Here is a 16,068-nt window from a genome sequence, read left to right as displayed (position 1 = left end):
AAGGAAGAGTTTCACGCGCTGGCTTTCGTAAGGTAGCCTCTGAAATTACTTAACCTGTCCGCGTAAGCAAATATAGAAAACCTGGGGTGTGCTGAAACGTGAGCGTGTGCCTCCATGCTGACACATGCGCGGAGGAAGAGACGCCAACTAGGAACACTGGGGGGGGAAAAAAAATTAGAAAAAGAAATTAGGTAAATGGGTACGTTTGCCCACGTCTGCCATAAAGGTTATCCTAATATAGCGACCTTCTAGAAAATCTTTTGTTATTTTAAGTACTAATTCGTCGCAGAGAAAAAGTTCCTCGTCGTGACTGAGTTTTATTAAAATTAATCTTCCCGTTGCTTTCTCCATCCCACACTGCAAAGTATCTAACTATGCGAAAAACTGGCGATAGCCTGAGGGCAGCTTTAATTAACGTACCCAGGATTTCTAAAAAAGGAAACAAGGGGGGGAAAAACGGATTGTGACAAGCATGGAAAGAACTGGCTTGGCTCTCTTAATTACTGTGTTATCCAAATTTTGAGTCGTGGATAAATAAGGTAATGCAACTCTCAAAAACACACTGAACATTGAAAACTGTCCCCTGGCCAAATAGATGCTCACATTTAACGTTCACAGTTTACGGTTCAAATATCTCAATGGAAATGCACGTTCCCGTGCAACCAGACTCGTAATTTGGGCATAACGGGAAAACACACAGATACTATTCTAGAACGGCTGGCTCCTGCTTCATTCAGAATAAGTCTGCAGCCAGCTAAAAAGTGCGCAATTAATATTTCATATAGCTCTGTTGAGTACATTCCTAATGGACTATATTGATCAAAGGAAGAAAGTTAAATATCTACATTGCTGTAGGGAAAACTAAAGTTGTCACTTATGAAGYGGTCATCATTTCATAGGTAAATGCACTGAATAAAGTGGGTTTTTTTTTTTTAAGAATTTTGACAATCTGAACCTCTATATATGTTCACAGGTTAGAGAAAAACTGGAACAGGTTGAGGGTAGCTGCTGCCCACCGCTGAAGTCCCTCTATCCAAGTTGCTGAAGCAATAGGCAACGTTATCCAAAAAAGCAGAAACATATAACCCCTGTTTCCTCGCTCCAAATCAAAGGTGTGCACGGAYGAAAAGGCTTTCACCAGCTGAGGAAATGGGGTGTCCGTCCAGGAAGCAAAATCACACATGCAACGAAGCGGGAGAAAGCCGAGCACGTTGTCTGAACGCGCTCTGCTACGGAAGCCCTGGGATACGTCCAGTGCAAAGGTGAGCAAAGGAAGCTAATTCGGTTTTATTTCTTTGCTTCCAAAAGGCCTGCGATTTTGTACAACCAAGACAAATAACACAGACRGGAAAGATTTCTAGCCTCTCCGACACTTGTTCCTCCTACCTGAAGCAGCTCTCCATGTTCTGACTCCTGTTTTAAGCCTACGAGGGGCGACAGCATCACATAGACGTTGCAAAACGCCGTTCACGCTTAGCTCATCAAGCGTCACGCCGTTAGACAGGARACAACGGCGCAGCTTAAATGGATTTAAGCAACCCTCGCTCCTATGCCACCCTGTCCGCGGTGTCGGCACAACTGTCCGGGCAGCGACACAGCGAGATGGCCTTGGGGACCTTACCTGGCCGAACGTCACGTAGCGCATGTGCACGCACACACACATGAAACGGGGACGAAGAGTAGGAAGAAAGACAGAGAAAACCGTTCAATTAAATCCGCCACTTTTTTTTTTTCTTGCTTCCTCTTGTTTTTTCTATGTGAAAAGGGGACACAGCTGTACTGCGAGGGCTGTGCAAGGATCGGTTACCTTATATAAAACGATTGAATAAGGAGCTATTTGCATACAGACGCAAACGATTAAAAAGCCGCATTTGGCATTCTGTTGTTGGAGCTTTTTTCATACAGCAAGAAAAAAAAAAAGGAATTTAAGAACAATACCTTCGGCAGAACGGCGACGACTGCTTTATGACAAAGCGCTACGACGCATGCTACACGCACGGGAGGAAAGATTAATTCACGATGTTTCTATTTAGAGCCCATTGTCCGCGGCTGAGCAAAATTTCACCGGACGGAAAAGGAGTTCGGCTGGAAGGCGGCAAGCAGCCTCTGTCCAAGTATTTCTAAATAGCTTTCTGTTTTCTGTTACTGGAAAAATACGGCATAGGGTTTAACAAATAATTCATAACCTCTACTTTCAGATTTAGTTCTTAAAATTCATACTAATTAAGGCAACAGAAAGAACAACTAGAAAATAGAAAGCTTTCTAACTGTAGGATCCGCACAAGCAAAAACAGCACAAACTATCTACCTAGGTCTCTAACATGGATTTCTATGTTAYAGTAGTGAGTATCACATATCAGAGAGCAAAGAGTCCCTGAAAAGTTAGCAAATGAGCCCAGCATCGTGAGGGTAACAAGAGCGCTCTGCTTTSGGTCCAGCGGTGTCATTAAAAAACTCGTTTCCTCGCTGCACTGCATTTTTTTCCAGKGTCCACAGAACAGGCATCACTTTTTCAGCTACACTTTCCAGTTCAAAAAAATATTAGTTAAAATACAACTTAAGGGCATACTCTTAATGTTGCCATGTATTTACAGACGGCCATAAAACACAGCTAAACTGTGCTTTAAACTTTATTTTCAATAACATTAATAACCCAAACTTCACGATACAGATGTCACCAATGAAAGGAATGCATGATATTTTGTTATATACTGTGATTTACCCTATCCTGAATCAAAATACCTAACCGATCTGATTTTCGAGGTTGTAATAGGCTGTTGCCTGGCTATTGTAGAGGTCTTACCTCCGTCAGCGATCAAACTATCAAAGCAACGGAGATTATCTAGGATCGTGTGAGCCGTAAAAATGTTTTTAATTCTCAAACGCGTGAAGCAGCCAGAACAAACCCCAAACCTTACTACGTTTAATCAAACTAAGCCCTACAATTTCTCCGAGGCGTTACTCCKAACGGCAGGGTTCAGGATCATAAGCCTCACGGCAAGAGACGGAAGCCATCAAAATCTGCAATTCAAAACRAACCACCAAGCTTTCAGACGTCGCGATGCAAAAAACCCCTCCACGATTAAAATGGTTCGCCTCGGATAATTTCATCCGGGAGCCTGGCTGTTAGCATCCGCCAACGCATTAGCACAGAGGCAAAGACCACTGTGCTGTGAAGCACAAGATCCAGAATTTGGCTTCTTCGAAGACACGGGAGTTTAGAAGCGTTGAAGTGACACACCGAGACCGAGGGAAAAACAACTTACCCCGGCTCTGTGCAAACACCGCCTGGACAGTACGAACCAAAATGAATAGCTGATCCCCAAAGAGGACCTGGATTTCATAACTTGTCAGCCTGTACAGTCCAGCCTGCTGGGGAATAGGTTTTTGCCAAAAAAAAAGCCCAGCAGCAATAAGCAACTCCATGTTGTTTAACAGAGAGCGCCGGAGCAGGAGAGGAATGGCTAAATATTTTCAAAAAGCGCTAGTGAATAGCTATGAAGTCTGTCATCTGCTGCAAGGAATCAAAAAAACCCCACAGCAGATTAAGTAAAAACATTTATTTTGAGCAGGATTTGCCCTATATACTACTTGCTCTRTTCCTAATGAATAATCAAGATGTTACTTGGCTCTAAACACCATGGGGGAATAAAATGTCACCACTGCAGCTGCCAAATTTCCCACTACCAGTCCTTCAAATTAAGGGGGGGAAAAAAAAAATATATATATATATATACAAATGTAAAATGTGATTAGTAAAAGCCCAAATCTTTGCCCAAAGCCCAGCTCTTCCTGTAACATTGCATTCTTTTCTTCTTGTGTAAACTTCTCATTATAACAGAGACATCTTCATAATATAATAATTCTGCTTATAATGTAACTGCGGGTAACATAACTCCTACATTAGGAAAGGCAGCATGCTCTAGTAATGTTGTTTTAATGTAATTTGTGTACTGCAGGAACTGACTGAACCTGGTCATTTAGAATTTGATCAATGTGAATTAGTGTCCTAAAGAGATGAACCATCTGATAATTTAGAATTTGATCAATGAGAATCAGGACCTCGCGGAGATAAAACATTTATCATGAACATTTGGAATATCAGCCTAATTCACGCGGCACCGAAGAAGGCAGTAAGCAGGCATCAATAAGGACGGCAGACAAAATACAGAAGACCTGTCAATTCTCTGGTGCAAGTCTACACGGGGTATTTGGGTTTTCCCTTTTAATGGGATGAATTATCCCTAAAGACCGGTGAAGGCATAGCTGATGTAATTTCAGGGACTAAATGGAGGAAGGAAAGGAAAATCCAGGAAATATCTAATCATTATCCACTCCTCTTCACTCTTGAAGCAGATTTAGCTTAAAAAGTTGCAGAAGCGCAAGCTATCTGAACAAAACTTAGTAAAATTCTAGACATGTTTAAAATTAATCGAGACTGTTTCCTCCCAATACCACAATTAGATCTATTAATCTTTCACTTAGAACTTGAAATCACACTGACATGCAGCACGTTGGTTTATGCATTAACAAAATTATAAATTTAGCAGTTCAACCTTATTTAATTCTTCTTTTACAGCCAATTAAACAAGCTCTTTAAACACCATTGCTTGAAACTCCGTACTCAATCCTCACGTGCAATTAAACTGAACATGAGAAGTGCCTGGTGACACCAAAAGAGCATCATCTTTAGGTTTCACTAAATCATTCATAATTTATCCATCAAGCCACATACAAAACGCAGTGATAAAATAACATCTGCTAAGTTTAAATTGTCAATAAAAAAGACATACCATTTAAAAGGATTTTATATAAGGAAAAATGTAAAATAATACAGTAGTATTGATGTTTCATGCACTCTATTTTTAACAGTCATCAAACCTACCTCAATTTATGTGCATACTTTTCAGATATCTTTTTCTGATCATAATGTTTTCTTTTTAAAGCAATGGACCAAAACTGGATCCACTAATCAAACCTCTCCAAATAATTTTGGGGAAAATCTGCCTTGACAAAGGAAGCACAGCAATTTCAGTAATGGCATTACAGTGCAGACTAGTCAAATAGGTCATTTCTATGTATACCTTTAGTCTCTAGAAAATTAAGAGAAGACCAATCTAATCAAGCATTAGGATTCTCTGATTCCCTCTCCAAATCCCTCTTTATTAAAYACTCTTTTTGGTTTATGCAGACTGAAAAGTCCTCCAAAATGGGATTCTTAAAATTCTTAGATATTGCATGATACAACCGACTGGTCCCTGCTACATCTATCAGCTCTGTGCAAAAAGAAATCCAAAAGCATTAGATTTATTTTGGAAACTGCTTATATATTAGGGGAAGAAAAACAGGCTTCCCACCTCTCTCCACAATAACCACCTAAGCTTCTTCAAATCACAGTAACAGCTTGTTTTGAAGTAACAAAAGTCAGATTAGGCAATAATTGGATCTCAAAACCTCAAAATACCCATATGCAACAAAAGAAGGAGAAATACTCCCTTGGTGGGAATCTTAGCAGAGCTGAAAAAAATATTACTGTGAGAGACAACATAGCAGGCTTCTCGTCCATACCAGACCTCCAAAATCACCCTTAAATCAGACTGAGAGTCAATGGCCATTCTGTTCCTCTTGAGGGACAGAAGATTTCAGTCCTCAATGACACAAACTTTGCATCATTAATCAGTACGAAGATTTTATACAAATACCAATGAATAGCTAACAACTTGTGATATTAAAAGATAAAATGACTTTATCTTACAGTGTAGAACTTCATAGTTTTATATCATAGTCGACAACTCAAAAAGGCCTTTTAACCTCCTGCCTATCAAAAAGCCAAAAGAAAAACCCTCCACAAACCTAAGAATGGCCACAGAGTAATTCATTTTATACAGCATTTTTTGGTTACTGGCGAGCCTGAAAGGTTGTAAAAAGTTCTTTTTGTGTYCTTACTAAAATGATAAATGGAACCTCCTGCCTAATGGATGCACTGGCAGAAAGGGAAGAGTCCAAGGCTAAGGGTCAGAGTCACTCTGATCCATCAATTACTATATCTTCATTTAACCGTCCTCAGGACTAATAAAAATTATTTAATTTGACCTTCTCTGTTAGGGGCAAAGTTAAGTCGCTAATTTAAATCCTTTCATCTCATAGATGAATACTACTGTAATGCAAAGTTGTACTACATTTTTGCTCTTCCCTTAGTGAAAGTATTCTAAAAACATATTCCTTAAGCATATTTCATGCATCTTATCAAACATAAATTAATAAGTATATTACTAACTGTACATCCAATTTCTACGCAGCTTAATGTTACTATGCATTGGCTTCCAAATTCTTCCAAATTCTCTCATTTCAATAAGCAGCATTTTTTCCAGCACAGACCGATATGATGGCAGAAAGGGGAATCATTATGCATTTTAATGTGGATAAGAATTTGGCTACTTCCCAGCCTCAAAAACAATGATAAAAAAAGACTTACTTGAACCGAGCTGCCACTTCATCGGCGGCTTTCTGGTATTGCTCTGTGGTAACTTTGTAGAACTGTGCACTCTGGAAAGTTGAAAAAAAATCAAAAACTTAATACAGATTTTATATAATATCAATTACATGCATGCTAATACTTATCAAGTAACATCAATCTGAATATTTTATAAATTTAAGATGTTCCCCCCAAAAAAGCAAGTTCTACAGACAACAAAGTTGCACAGGCATTTTTGATAAATGCATCGTCCTTTTTCAGGACGGTTATGCAAAAGACACGGCTCTTGGAGAGACAGGTTAAGATTCAAGTATTTAGCATCAAGTAGTATTAGGACATTTGAAGCTTCTCCTTTGGAGGGGAAAAAAAAAAATCAAAATACTGAATCTTTGCTTTTTTGCATGCGCATATTTGCGTTGCTTGCACATAGATCCCCGCATCGCTTGCAGGCRATATTCATGTCAAACTTCAAAGTTGCGCAATGAATTAACTACGGTTCGACTTTCTCTTCTGCTCTTTGCCTTGATAACGCATCTCGCAGGGAGTTATTTTAATACGCCAAGCTTCCGGGTTGCTTCAGTCGGTTGCTAATTTTAGTTTTTAAAACAAGTCAGCTTCCAAACATATTTCTCTCTCCCCATAACCAGGGAAAGCCTTTCCCTCAGTATCTCCAAGTCATTAATTTCCAAAATGCAGGCCAGACAAGACTGAGTCATCAAGCAATAAAACTTCTCAATACTTAAAAATGTCACAGCTTCTCAGTGGGACATACAATATTCTAAGACAAATGACTATAACGTCCTGACACTTTATGTCTACATAATATATGTTTGGTATTTTTAAAGAGGTTTTTATAGCCCTAACACAGTTGGACTTAAGATATAATAACCAAGGCACCTGGCTTCACAGTTGGAGGAATAAAAAAGTTAAAGCAGTTCAAAAGTTTTCAAAAACCAATTTTTCTCTGACACTTGGGGCATACAGAAAACACAACACTGCAGAGATGTATAAAGGTTTTTTTGGCACTAGCTAGAACTCTATCTTAGTTTTGCAACTCGAGTCATCTGGCATCCCAAGAAATCATGTTAACACAGTAATAAAAACGTTACAATTACACACCCCACACTTGCACAGAAGAAATTTAAAAACTAATGTTAACAATCTACTTATTAATACTATGGTTTAAGGTTATCCATGTCATGACATCATTCTGCATCTTCAAAATACTTAACATACTTGGATGGCACAATGCAGTCCACGGAAACTGTCATTCTAAGTTTATTTGGGGTAAAGTAAGCACAGTTTTTTGGGTTTTTTTTTTTCAAGGCATTGATATATGAAAAGGGAATCTACCTAAAACACTGCTGCAAAAATATTAGCCTGTAACTGGAAAGACCACTCTTACAAAAGCCGAAGATGATATCGTGTCCTTCATCAGTGGGCTAGTAGATACCTCTTGAACCACATTTATCTGTGGCAAATTGTGAGAAATCCAGCTAAGACAGCCCACTAAGGCAAAAAATACTCAATGAAAACTTCAAAAGAGGCAGCTTTAACTAGAAAGGTAAAAACATTTTTTCCTTCTCATTTGAGGAGCTCATCTTCCAAAGTTCATTCTTGTGAATCATGAACTTGAAAGGTACAGAAATCACTGGAAAGAACAGCAATGGAGAACAAGAGTAAAACTGCATTTCAAGTCTAATATTTTACCCCAAATTAAAACAAATTGCGTAACATATACTGCAGTCAAAGGGCACGTACAGATCACAAAGAACATGGTGGTCTACTGCACTCTTGCCTCTGAGATTCAGACCTAATAATTCATTTGTACTGGAACCAAGGTTTCCACGCAGGTGACTTGAGGTCATTTATTTTTTCATAAATCATTGTTGGCCAGTAAGAAAATGAAAATGAAATCCTCCTCACACCAGTGACCTCTTTGCATTTAGCTGCCCAGTGACAGTCACATCCAGGTTTCTTGGACATAGATGAAATCAATAGGTATGTGATTAGACAGCAGCCTGACTACGGGGCGAGTGTGGACAGGTCACCATTTGAGATGATGAATAGCTCTCCATCATACTACAGTCCCCTATGATGCTAACATTTACTATAATCTTATTTGGGCTGCGATTTATCTTTCTTTAGCCTGATCAATAAAGATGAACACAACAGTTGTAAGGATCGATTGCGATTTTTTATCATTTTCAAGCACGAAGGAGCATTTTTGACACAAAAACAATATTCCGAGTATACCTGTTCTACTTTTTAATTGCGGTTCAAGTGATCAGCTGAGGTCCTATATATGCCAAGAGGTTTTAATCCTATAGTAGACTCAAGCTATCACAAAACTGTTTGTCATCTCAGCTAAAGTGCACTGTTTCTTGTATCAAACCGTCCTTTGAAAGTTGCTCAGGTTCTCTTTCATATATATATACACACACATAGAGAGATGTATGTGTATATATCTATAATCCAAAGATGAAACAGCTTTTGAGAAGTCCTCACTCATCCTCAGGACAAAGCAGCAACGGTCGTTTCTCTAAATACAGAAAAAAAGGGTGCTATAAGTTAGCACCAGGTGGAATTACTGCACTGTCCTTTAACAAACACCTAATACCTTTATAAATAATTGGGGAGCAAGTTCTCTACTGTTAATGTAAATGATTTCCTCAGTCAACAAATAGATACATGCAACTATTGTACATCTAGTCTGTATATTCATGCAGTGTTCAACTCAAAGCGGAAGAAAAAAGCCATGGTCCAATTCTCAGACTAGCAGAGGCCCCCATTTCTTAAGAGTTTCTCAGGGCTATCCCGCCCAGCAGCGGCAGACTATCAGAGAGAAGCTCTGGATCAGGTGCTCAGCCAGCAAGCCCTGTGGATCTTAATGGGTTCCAGCAGATATTCCAAAAGCAGCTGCTTTCTTCCCAAAGTGGGGAGAGGGAAGGAGACCAAAATGCTGTCCCACCTACCATTTTACATTAAGCACTGTAGACATGTGCATACAAACCTCAACTGTATGTATTATTTTCCAAAAAAAAAAAACCCTCCAAACCCCCAAATCCCTAGGATTCTTTTATCTAAGTGCGCCACTGAAAAGGTCGAGAATTCTACTTTGGGAATTATATTTTGGGACCTGTTCTGGAGTTCTTACATAATGTAGGGCATGTTGCTTAACCTTAATATCAAAATCAAGTGGTCCCTCAATAAAAGGAGGAGCAGTCACTCCTGCTGTCTAGAAACATCTGCGCTTAGGGAGCAAACCTTGGCCATTAGTTTAGACTAGACACTTTCACTTTTAAGCAGCTGAAGTTTAGTCACCAAGACCCAAATAAATAATTTCACATGTGACTGTAATCCAATTGACCTGAATGGGACCTGCACGTATAAAGTTACTTACATAAGTGTTTATGGCTCAAAGACTAAGCAGATAACACATAGGCTGCAAACCAAATCAAAATGAGTGATAAGTAGTGTTTGCTATGCCTTTTATTTAGTACGTTTCTTTGAAAAGATAGATCAGAATTTGTTGCTCTTATGGAGGAAGAGCCTTTTTAAGAGCTACCTTCAYAGAAGAGAACAGAGAGAAGCGCAGGCTGGCATTGTGGAAGAGAAGCTAAAGAAAAGAGGACTCGGATTTTAATTTCAAATCTATCCAATTTTCCCTGATAAATATGCCGAGTAGTAGCAAGTATAAATAACAGTATAAATCAACAGAGAAATACATGATCTGGTCACGGGGAAAAAAAAATAAAATAAAATATATAAAATCATCACGTCAGCCTCTGAAACAATCGTCCCTCAATAAGAGGAGGAGCAGACACTCCTCAAAGAACATATTGTAGAAGAACAGGAGAATTGTATTTGCTAGATAGCTGTGATTTTAAAGGTCTGTATTAGAAAATAAATTTCTACAGAATCTTACAAGGTCAGCTGTTTTGTCTGCATGCGGAATCTCAAGCAGAAGTGCATGTTTTTACTCTCCGCTGAAAATCTTCAGATTTGCAGCCAGATACAGTTCTCAAAGATCTGGTGTCATCCAAGCCGATAAAAGGTTATCAAAAGAACCAAAAGGACTTGAGAGCCCTCATTTAATCTCACCAAAGCAGCATCACCTACATGTACTATTTTATCACAAACGTGCTGAAACTGTTTTTACTGCACAGGCATGCTATGACTTCTTTTTGCCATTGAAATTTTTCTTTTAAGCACCTTGGCTCTTAAAGCCCTGACAGATTCAATATGAACATAAGACTCAGGCAATCTATTTTAAGGGTTTTTTTAATTTAATAGTTAACAGTTTATTTGACAAAGAAAAAGACGTGCGACTTCCACACAAAAGAGGCAAAATCTGGCCTTTGCTACAAGTTAGCACTGTGAAAGACAAAAATGGGCACAGCTTGACTTCAGAGCAGCCCAGCGCTTTCTCCACCCACTAAAGGAACGAGGAGCCTGGGCTGTTTGGCACCTTTGAGATTCAGGGTAGAAATTTTAATTTAAAGACTTCTTTTTCCTTGTCATCCTCCCCCACTGAAGGACTCAAAGCAACGGCAGGCAAAGATTATCATGTTCACTGAATGGCAAATTGGAAAGGGTTTTTTTTGCCCTTTTTTTTTTTTTAATCTATTTTTGCTGAAGTTAAGCTTACTTTTATCCCTAAACTGAACTTCTGGCTATTTCATCTCAGATTCTTCCAAGAACTCATTTACACATAATATGAAATATTTTATTCATTCTGTTGGCATGCAGCCTGAGACCTGTGCTGGAGGGAATCTCCCTTAAGCCTATAGAGTTGCTTCATAGACTTGAACCCAGCCTCAAGACTGCTACAGTCTCCATTCTGTTTTGTTGCTGCGAAAAAGGGACGACAAGCCGGGCTGGACGATACCTCTGCCTGAAGAGACCTGTTACGGCGGCAGTGCAGAGGAAACCCAGGGAGAGTTGCGTTTCCCATAGCGTGGAGGACCTGTACAAGGTCCGCGCAGTCAGGAGATCATGCCCYGCTGTTAGGCAAATTGCTTCTAATGTCAAATAGACTGTGTGGACTAGAAAGAAAAAGGCAAGATAAACTGCTACAAGAAATAGCCTTAACACATCCAATCACACTTGATCTACGAGGCTACCGATAAAAACAAAAAAATAAAAAATAAAAAGAGGGGGAAGGGGTATTGACAAAGAGAGAATGAGCTTACCTACTGCAGGGCTAAAGAGTGTACATACATCCAAGTTCCAAACTATATTAAATTACTGCTTTTTAAATATATGACCGCTTTTATGGCATCTTTATTTGAATTAAAAGCCTCTATTCGTCTCTGAATTGATTTCAATAAGCCATGGAATACCAAGCGTATAACATCATACAGATTCCCAAGTAATACTGCATCTTCATTCTACCTCAAATGCTATTAAAATGATATATGAAGGAAGTAATTTCTTCTGAAGTGTCATCAGATCAGGCCCTTGCTAGAATTTTTAGACAAGTTGTTTTTATGCAAGTTACGACTTCTCTCATTTGTTCTGACTGTGCTATTTAGCCAACTGCTGCACTTTTTTCCGCTCCAAGGAAATGAGAATGTCCAGCACCCCACTTCAGGTATCGATGTATAGCTTACGATTTCTGCTTCTTGTTGGGTTTTGCACATGCATCTGTTTCTATGGACTATATTTTGAATGAGGGGACTGACTGCCTTTGATATTCTGTTTTGCCTTCATCATAAGATGAGAACCCACTGGATGGGCCAGAAAGTTCTCTGTACCTGTCACAGGGCTAAAAATAATGAGGCATTTAACTTTTATGAAAATCCATTCAAATGGAACATCTTGTGATAAAAGAATGGCTGCTGCCCAGAGCAGAGAGAGTTTTTCAAGTCTGAACTCCAGCGCAGACGTTGCTTCCAGAGTGTCAGATCTTCCAGAGAAGTATCCAACAGATGGTGGGAGACTTTGACAACATGATAAGGATGCTCAGCACAAAGGACTTCACAGGTATTCACAGAGACAAGAGACACACAGACAGAACAGGGAACGTGCTGTCATAGCAGAGGAGAACTTTTTAACTGCAAGACTAGTAAGGGAAAAGTAGCTGCAAAGGAGGAGAAAAAACACAAACTGAAAGAAGCTCCATGATTCAGAAAAGCTAAGTTAAGGATCTGGACTAAGTCTGGAGAACAATTGCGGATGGTAAGGAATTTAAGGCTAACACCTATTTTCAGGGGTTTGGTGCAGCTTACCTAAAGCTACATATTTCCTATGTTGGCTGAAATTCAAGTGCAATTCCCTCCCCTCCATCTTTTACCCCTAATCCTTTCCAAAGTCACAGTCATCTTCCCCATATGTCCTGGAAGGAACGGGCTATGAACCAGAGTGCCTTTATGATCGAAAAGATGTCCAAACCACTAGAGACTGTAGGGAGGACTCTGGACATCTATGCCATCAAACATGTGCATCTACAGAAGATGAAAAGGCAACCAGGTACCCAAAATAGAGTTGAAGTTGCCAGAGAAAAAGATAGTACTACGACCTACTCAAACAAAGAAGAAAAACATACTGCATCTTGGCAAATGTTCTGCCAGAAGACAATTCGCTTTACAACACAATTTGTTTAGTTTCATGACATATGCATTTGTCAAAGAATATACATTCAATGTGCAGCAAGTGGGGCAAACTACTAAACTTAGTTATCAGCAGAAAATGGGAAAAATAGCTCATTCTTTGACCTTTTCTTTTGAATTTCCAATCCTGTTTTGCAGGCACCACTAATACCTTTAACTACAACTATTAATGTCTTTAAAGTTTCTCGCAAGATATGCTTCACTTCACTTTTCTGCCCTAGTAGAACATTGATCTCTAATTTGTTAACACTCAGAGCTGCCAAAGAAAATGAAAACCTTTGTGAAAAGGACAAATCTATTCAAAATTCTTACAGCTATTCACCCAAGCATCTAATCTGCATGTAATTGTAGTATAGTCTTTAACATAAATCTTCTCAATGTTAGAGATGCACATGTAAACGGCACAACTATATTTATATCTCCTGCTGATGACAAGGTGCTTAACCTAAAWCATTCCTATTTACAACTTTTCTTCTCAGTCTCACCCTTTCCAATATTATACATTATAAACTACATTCTCCCTAAGGTACCAGTATTTTTTATTTTTCAATCTCCCAAAGCAGACATTCCCCCCACCACAAAAAAAGTCATATTAATATTTCCCAAGAAATGTAAGTTTGGCAGTCCTTTCTCTCAGTGGCACTGCATACAAATTGTGACATTAGTAGTTGTTGGTCCCCTTTATTAAATGAACTCTCAAATACAGGTCCAAATAGTCACTTTTGCATAGCAAAAGCCACACCTTGGAAAACTAGGATCAGTGTGGGCCTTCAATGGGGGTCCGTGGGTCACATGATCTTTCATTTCAAYGTATACGGCACAAGTTGTTTTTTTTCCACTAGCCAGATACAGTTATTTCAAATACAGCTATAAGGCACTGCAATCCAGCTCTGYAGCTAGTTTACCTCCTCAGTATGGCTACACAGAGCATCCCACATCTAGAGCAATGCAAAGTCAACTTTACATCTATTATAGTCATGGACAGTTGCAACTCACGCCCCACATGGGCAATTCTTACAAAACCTGGTGGTGTTAGGAAAGCAAGGGAAGAGAACTTGAGCCTACCCACGAAGCTGTTGTTGTAAACTTGTAGCAGAGAGAGCTCCGAGTACCAGGTAGCTCTTCTAAGACTACAGCAGCCATGCTGTTGTGCACATCCCAGGCTGACCAAACAACATTTGAAGGTCATGTTAACCTCTGCAGTCAGAAGAATGGCCTGAGAAAATCACCTTAAACATTGCCTGCTTCAAATTCATACTAGTCAGCTTTGCGAGGCAGGCAGCTATCCCATTAAAGCAGTCAAAAGAATACAATCAAATTGTTTCTGTGAAACATGGGTAAAAAGCTGGCTGGCTCATCAGGCCCAAAAGGCAGTGTTTAATGGTTCATGATGTGCTTGGAGGCCAGTTAGATGCAGAGTTCCTCAGAGGTCTATACTGCAACCTTCCCTACTTAACATCTTTATTAATGACCTGGAGGAGGAGACAAAATGCATGCTCATCAAGTCTGCACATGACACCAAACTGAGGGCATATGTCCTACGAGGAGAGGTCCAAGGAACAAGGCTTGTTCAGCCTGGGATAGAGGAGGTTTCGGGGGGACCTAATAGCAGCCTTCAGAAAGCTAAGAGGTTATCAACCAGATGGAGTCAGGCTCTTTATTGAGGCACATGGGAGGAGAAAGAGAGACAATGGTTGTCRATTGAAACAAAGAAGGTTCCTAACGGATATAGGGAGAAAAATTTCCCTCTGAGGGTAATTAAGCAATGCAACTGGGACCCAGAGAGCTTGTGGAATCTCCAGCATTGGAGATTTTTAAGATGCAACTGGAGAAAGCCCTGAATAACCTGGTCTGACCTCAGTGTCTCTGCTTTAAGCAGGGCATCAGACCTGCTGAGGCCCCTTCTGATCCAAATAGTTTTGACTCCATGAATGTATGTATACTTACAGCCAGTGATATGCCTGGTATCAGAAGGAAAACCTGATATTGACTGGTAGACATGCAATCTGCACTGCAGCTTCATGTGAAATYCATCTTGTGGCAGAAGCCCAGCAGAAAGAATCAGGGATTGGCTACATCTTCTTTCAAATAAATGGTAAGTAGGAGAGTTTAGTCTAATTTATTAGATCTACCACTATCACTGCTCAGTTAGATTGCTTGCCTAAGGGCATAATGAGYGCAAGATTACCATTTTCTGAAAAGCACAGTGCTGCCACAAATAACGCTTATGCGCCAATCATCAAGAGATCAAGAATAAAGTTCTTAAAAGCAACTCTAAAATATTCCGTCTCTCRCAACCCAGGAGCCTTAGCAACAATGTCATCTCACATGCTTATTCCTGTCTCTGTACCACAGTTGTAAAAAGTCTTATCTTTGTTCTTCTGAGCTGATACCAGGTTGTGACAGCTTTCTGAGGCAACTGTCTCAGCACAGGCTGACATGACACTGCACYGAGGCACTGAGTTTTGACCAATACTACCAAAACCTTCACATCRAGGAATTACGAGCTGCAGTGCCCARAWACGAAGAGGTTATTACTCAGGATGACTTCAGTATCACCATCAGGTGAGACCAACAAACTTCACWRGCTATTACTGGCACAAATCTTCCAAATGGTGGTATCTGACTGCATCACTGTCAGGTGAAAACATTTTGATGATGTCAGGCTCAGTGAGTCAGTAAAGAGGAGCTGAACGCTGGCCAGAGCATCATTTCAGTGTGCACAGTTCAAGAGCCACATCAAACCACCCACAAGGTAACACGGCAGGAAGCCTTTCAATCACAGAATATCAACCGGCTGACAGCTGATGCTGTAAAACAAGAGCTAAGCACAACAGTAGAAAACTAAATATCAGTAACAGGTTTTTAGCGATAATGAAAATGACCGAAGTGCTTCAGTGATAATCTCTTGCAGCTGCTTTGAACCATGCGGGAACAGTCTGCAAACATCAGGATTGGTACACTAAGAATGTTGGTACA

General features: G+C 39.8%; 1 protein-coding gene across 2 annotated transcripts in view; it reads right to left on the bottom strand.

Moving 5' to 3' along the window:
- CHCHD3 (coiled-coil-helix-coiled-coil-helix domain containing 3) overlaps nucleotides 1-16,068 on the bottom strand; it is a 153,745-nt gene that overhangs the window by 23,371 nt on the left and 114,306 nt on the right. For both annotated transcript variants that reach the window (XM_026091178.1, XM_026091179.1), the window contains exon 6: nucleotides 6,476-6,546. In XM_026091178.1, coding sequence (XP_025946963.1) covers nucleotides 6,476-6,546 — 71 coding nt within the window. The remainder of the gene's footprint in view (nucleotides 1-6,475; nucleotides 6,547-16,068) is intronic.

This window comes from Apteryx rowi, unplaced genomic scaffold, assembly GCF_003343035.1.
Source record: "Apteryx rowi isolate R43461 unplaced genomic scaffold, aptRow1 scaffold_9, whole genome shotgun sequence".
NCBI lineage: Eukaryota > Metazoa > Chordata > Aves > Apterygiformes > Apterygidae > Apteryx > Apteryx rowi.
The sequence above is the reverse complement of the archived record's forward strand: the minus strand, read 5'-3'. Positions and strand labels throughout refer to the sequence as shown.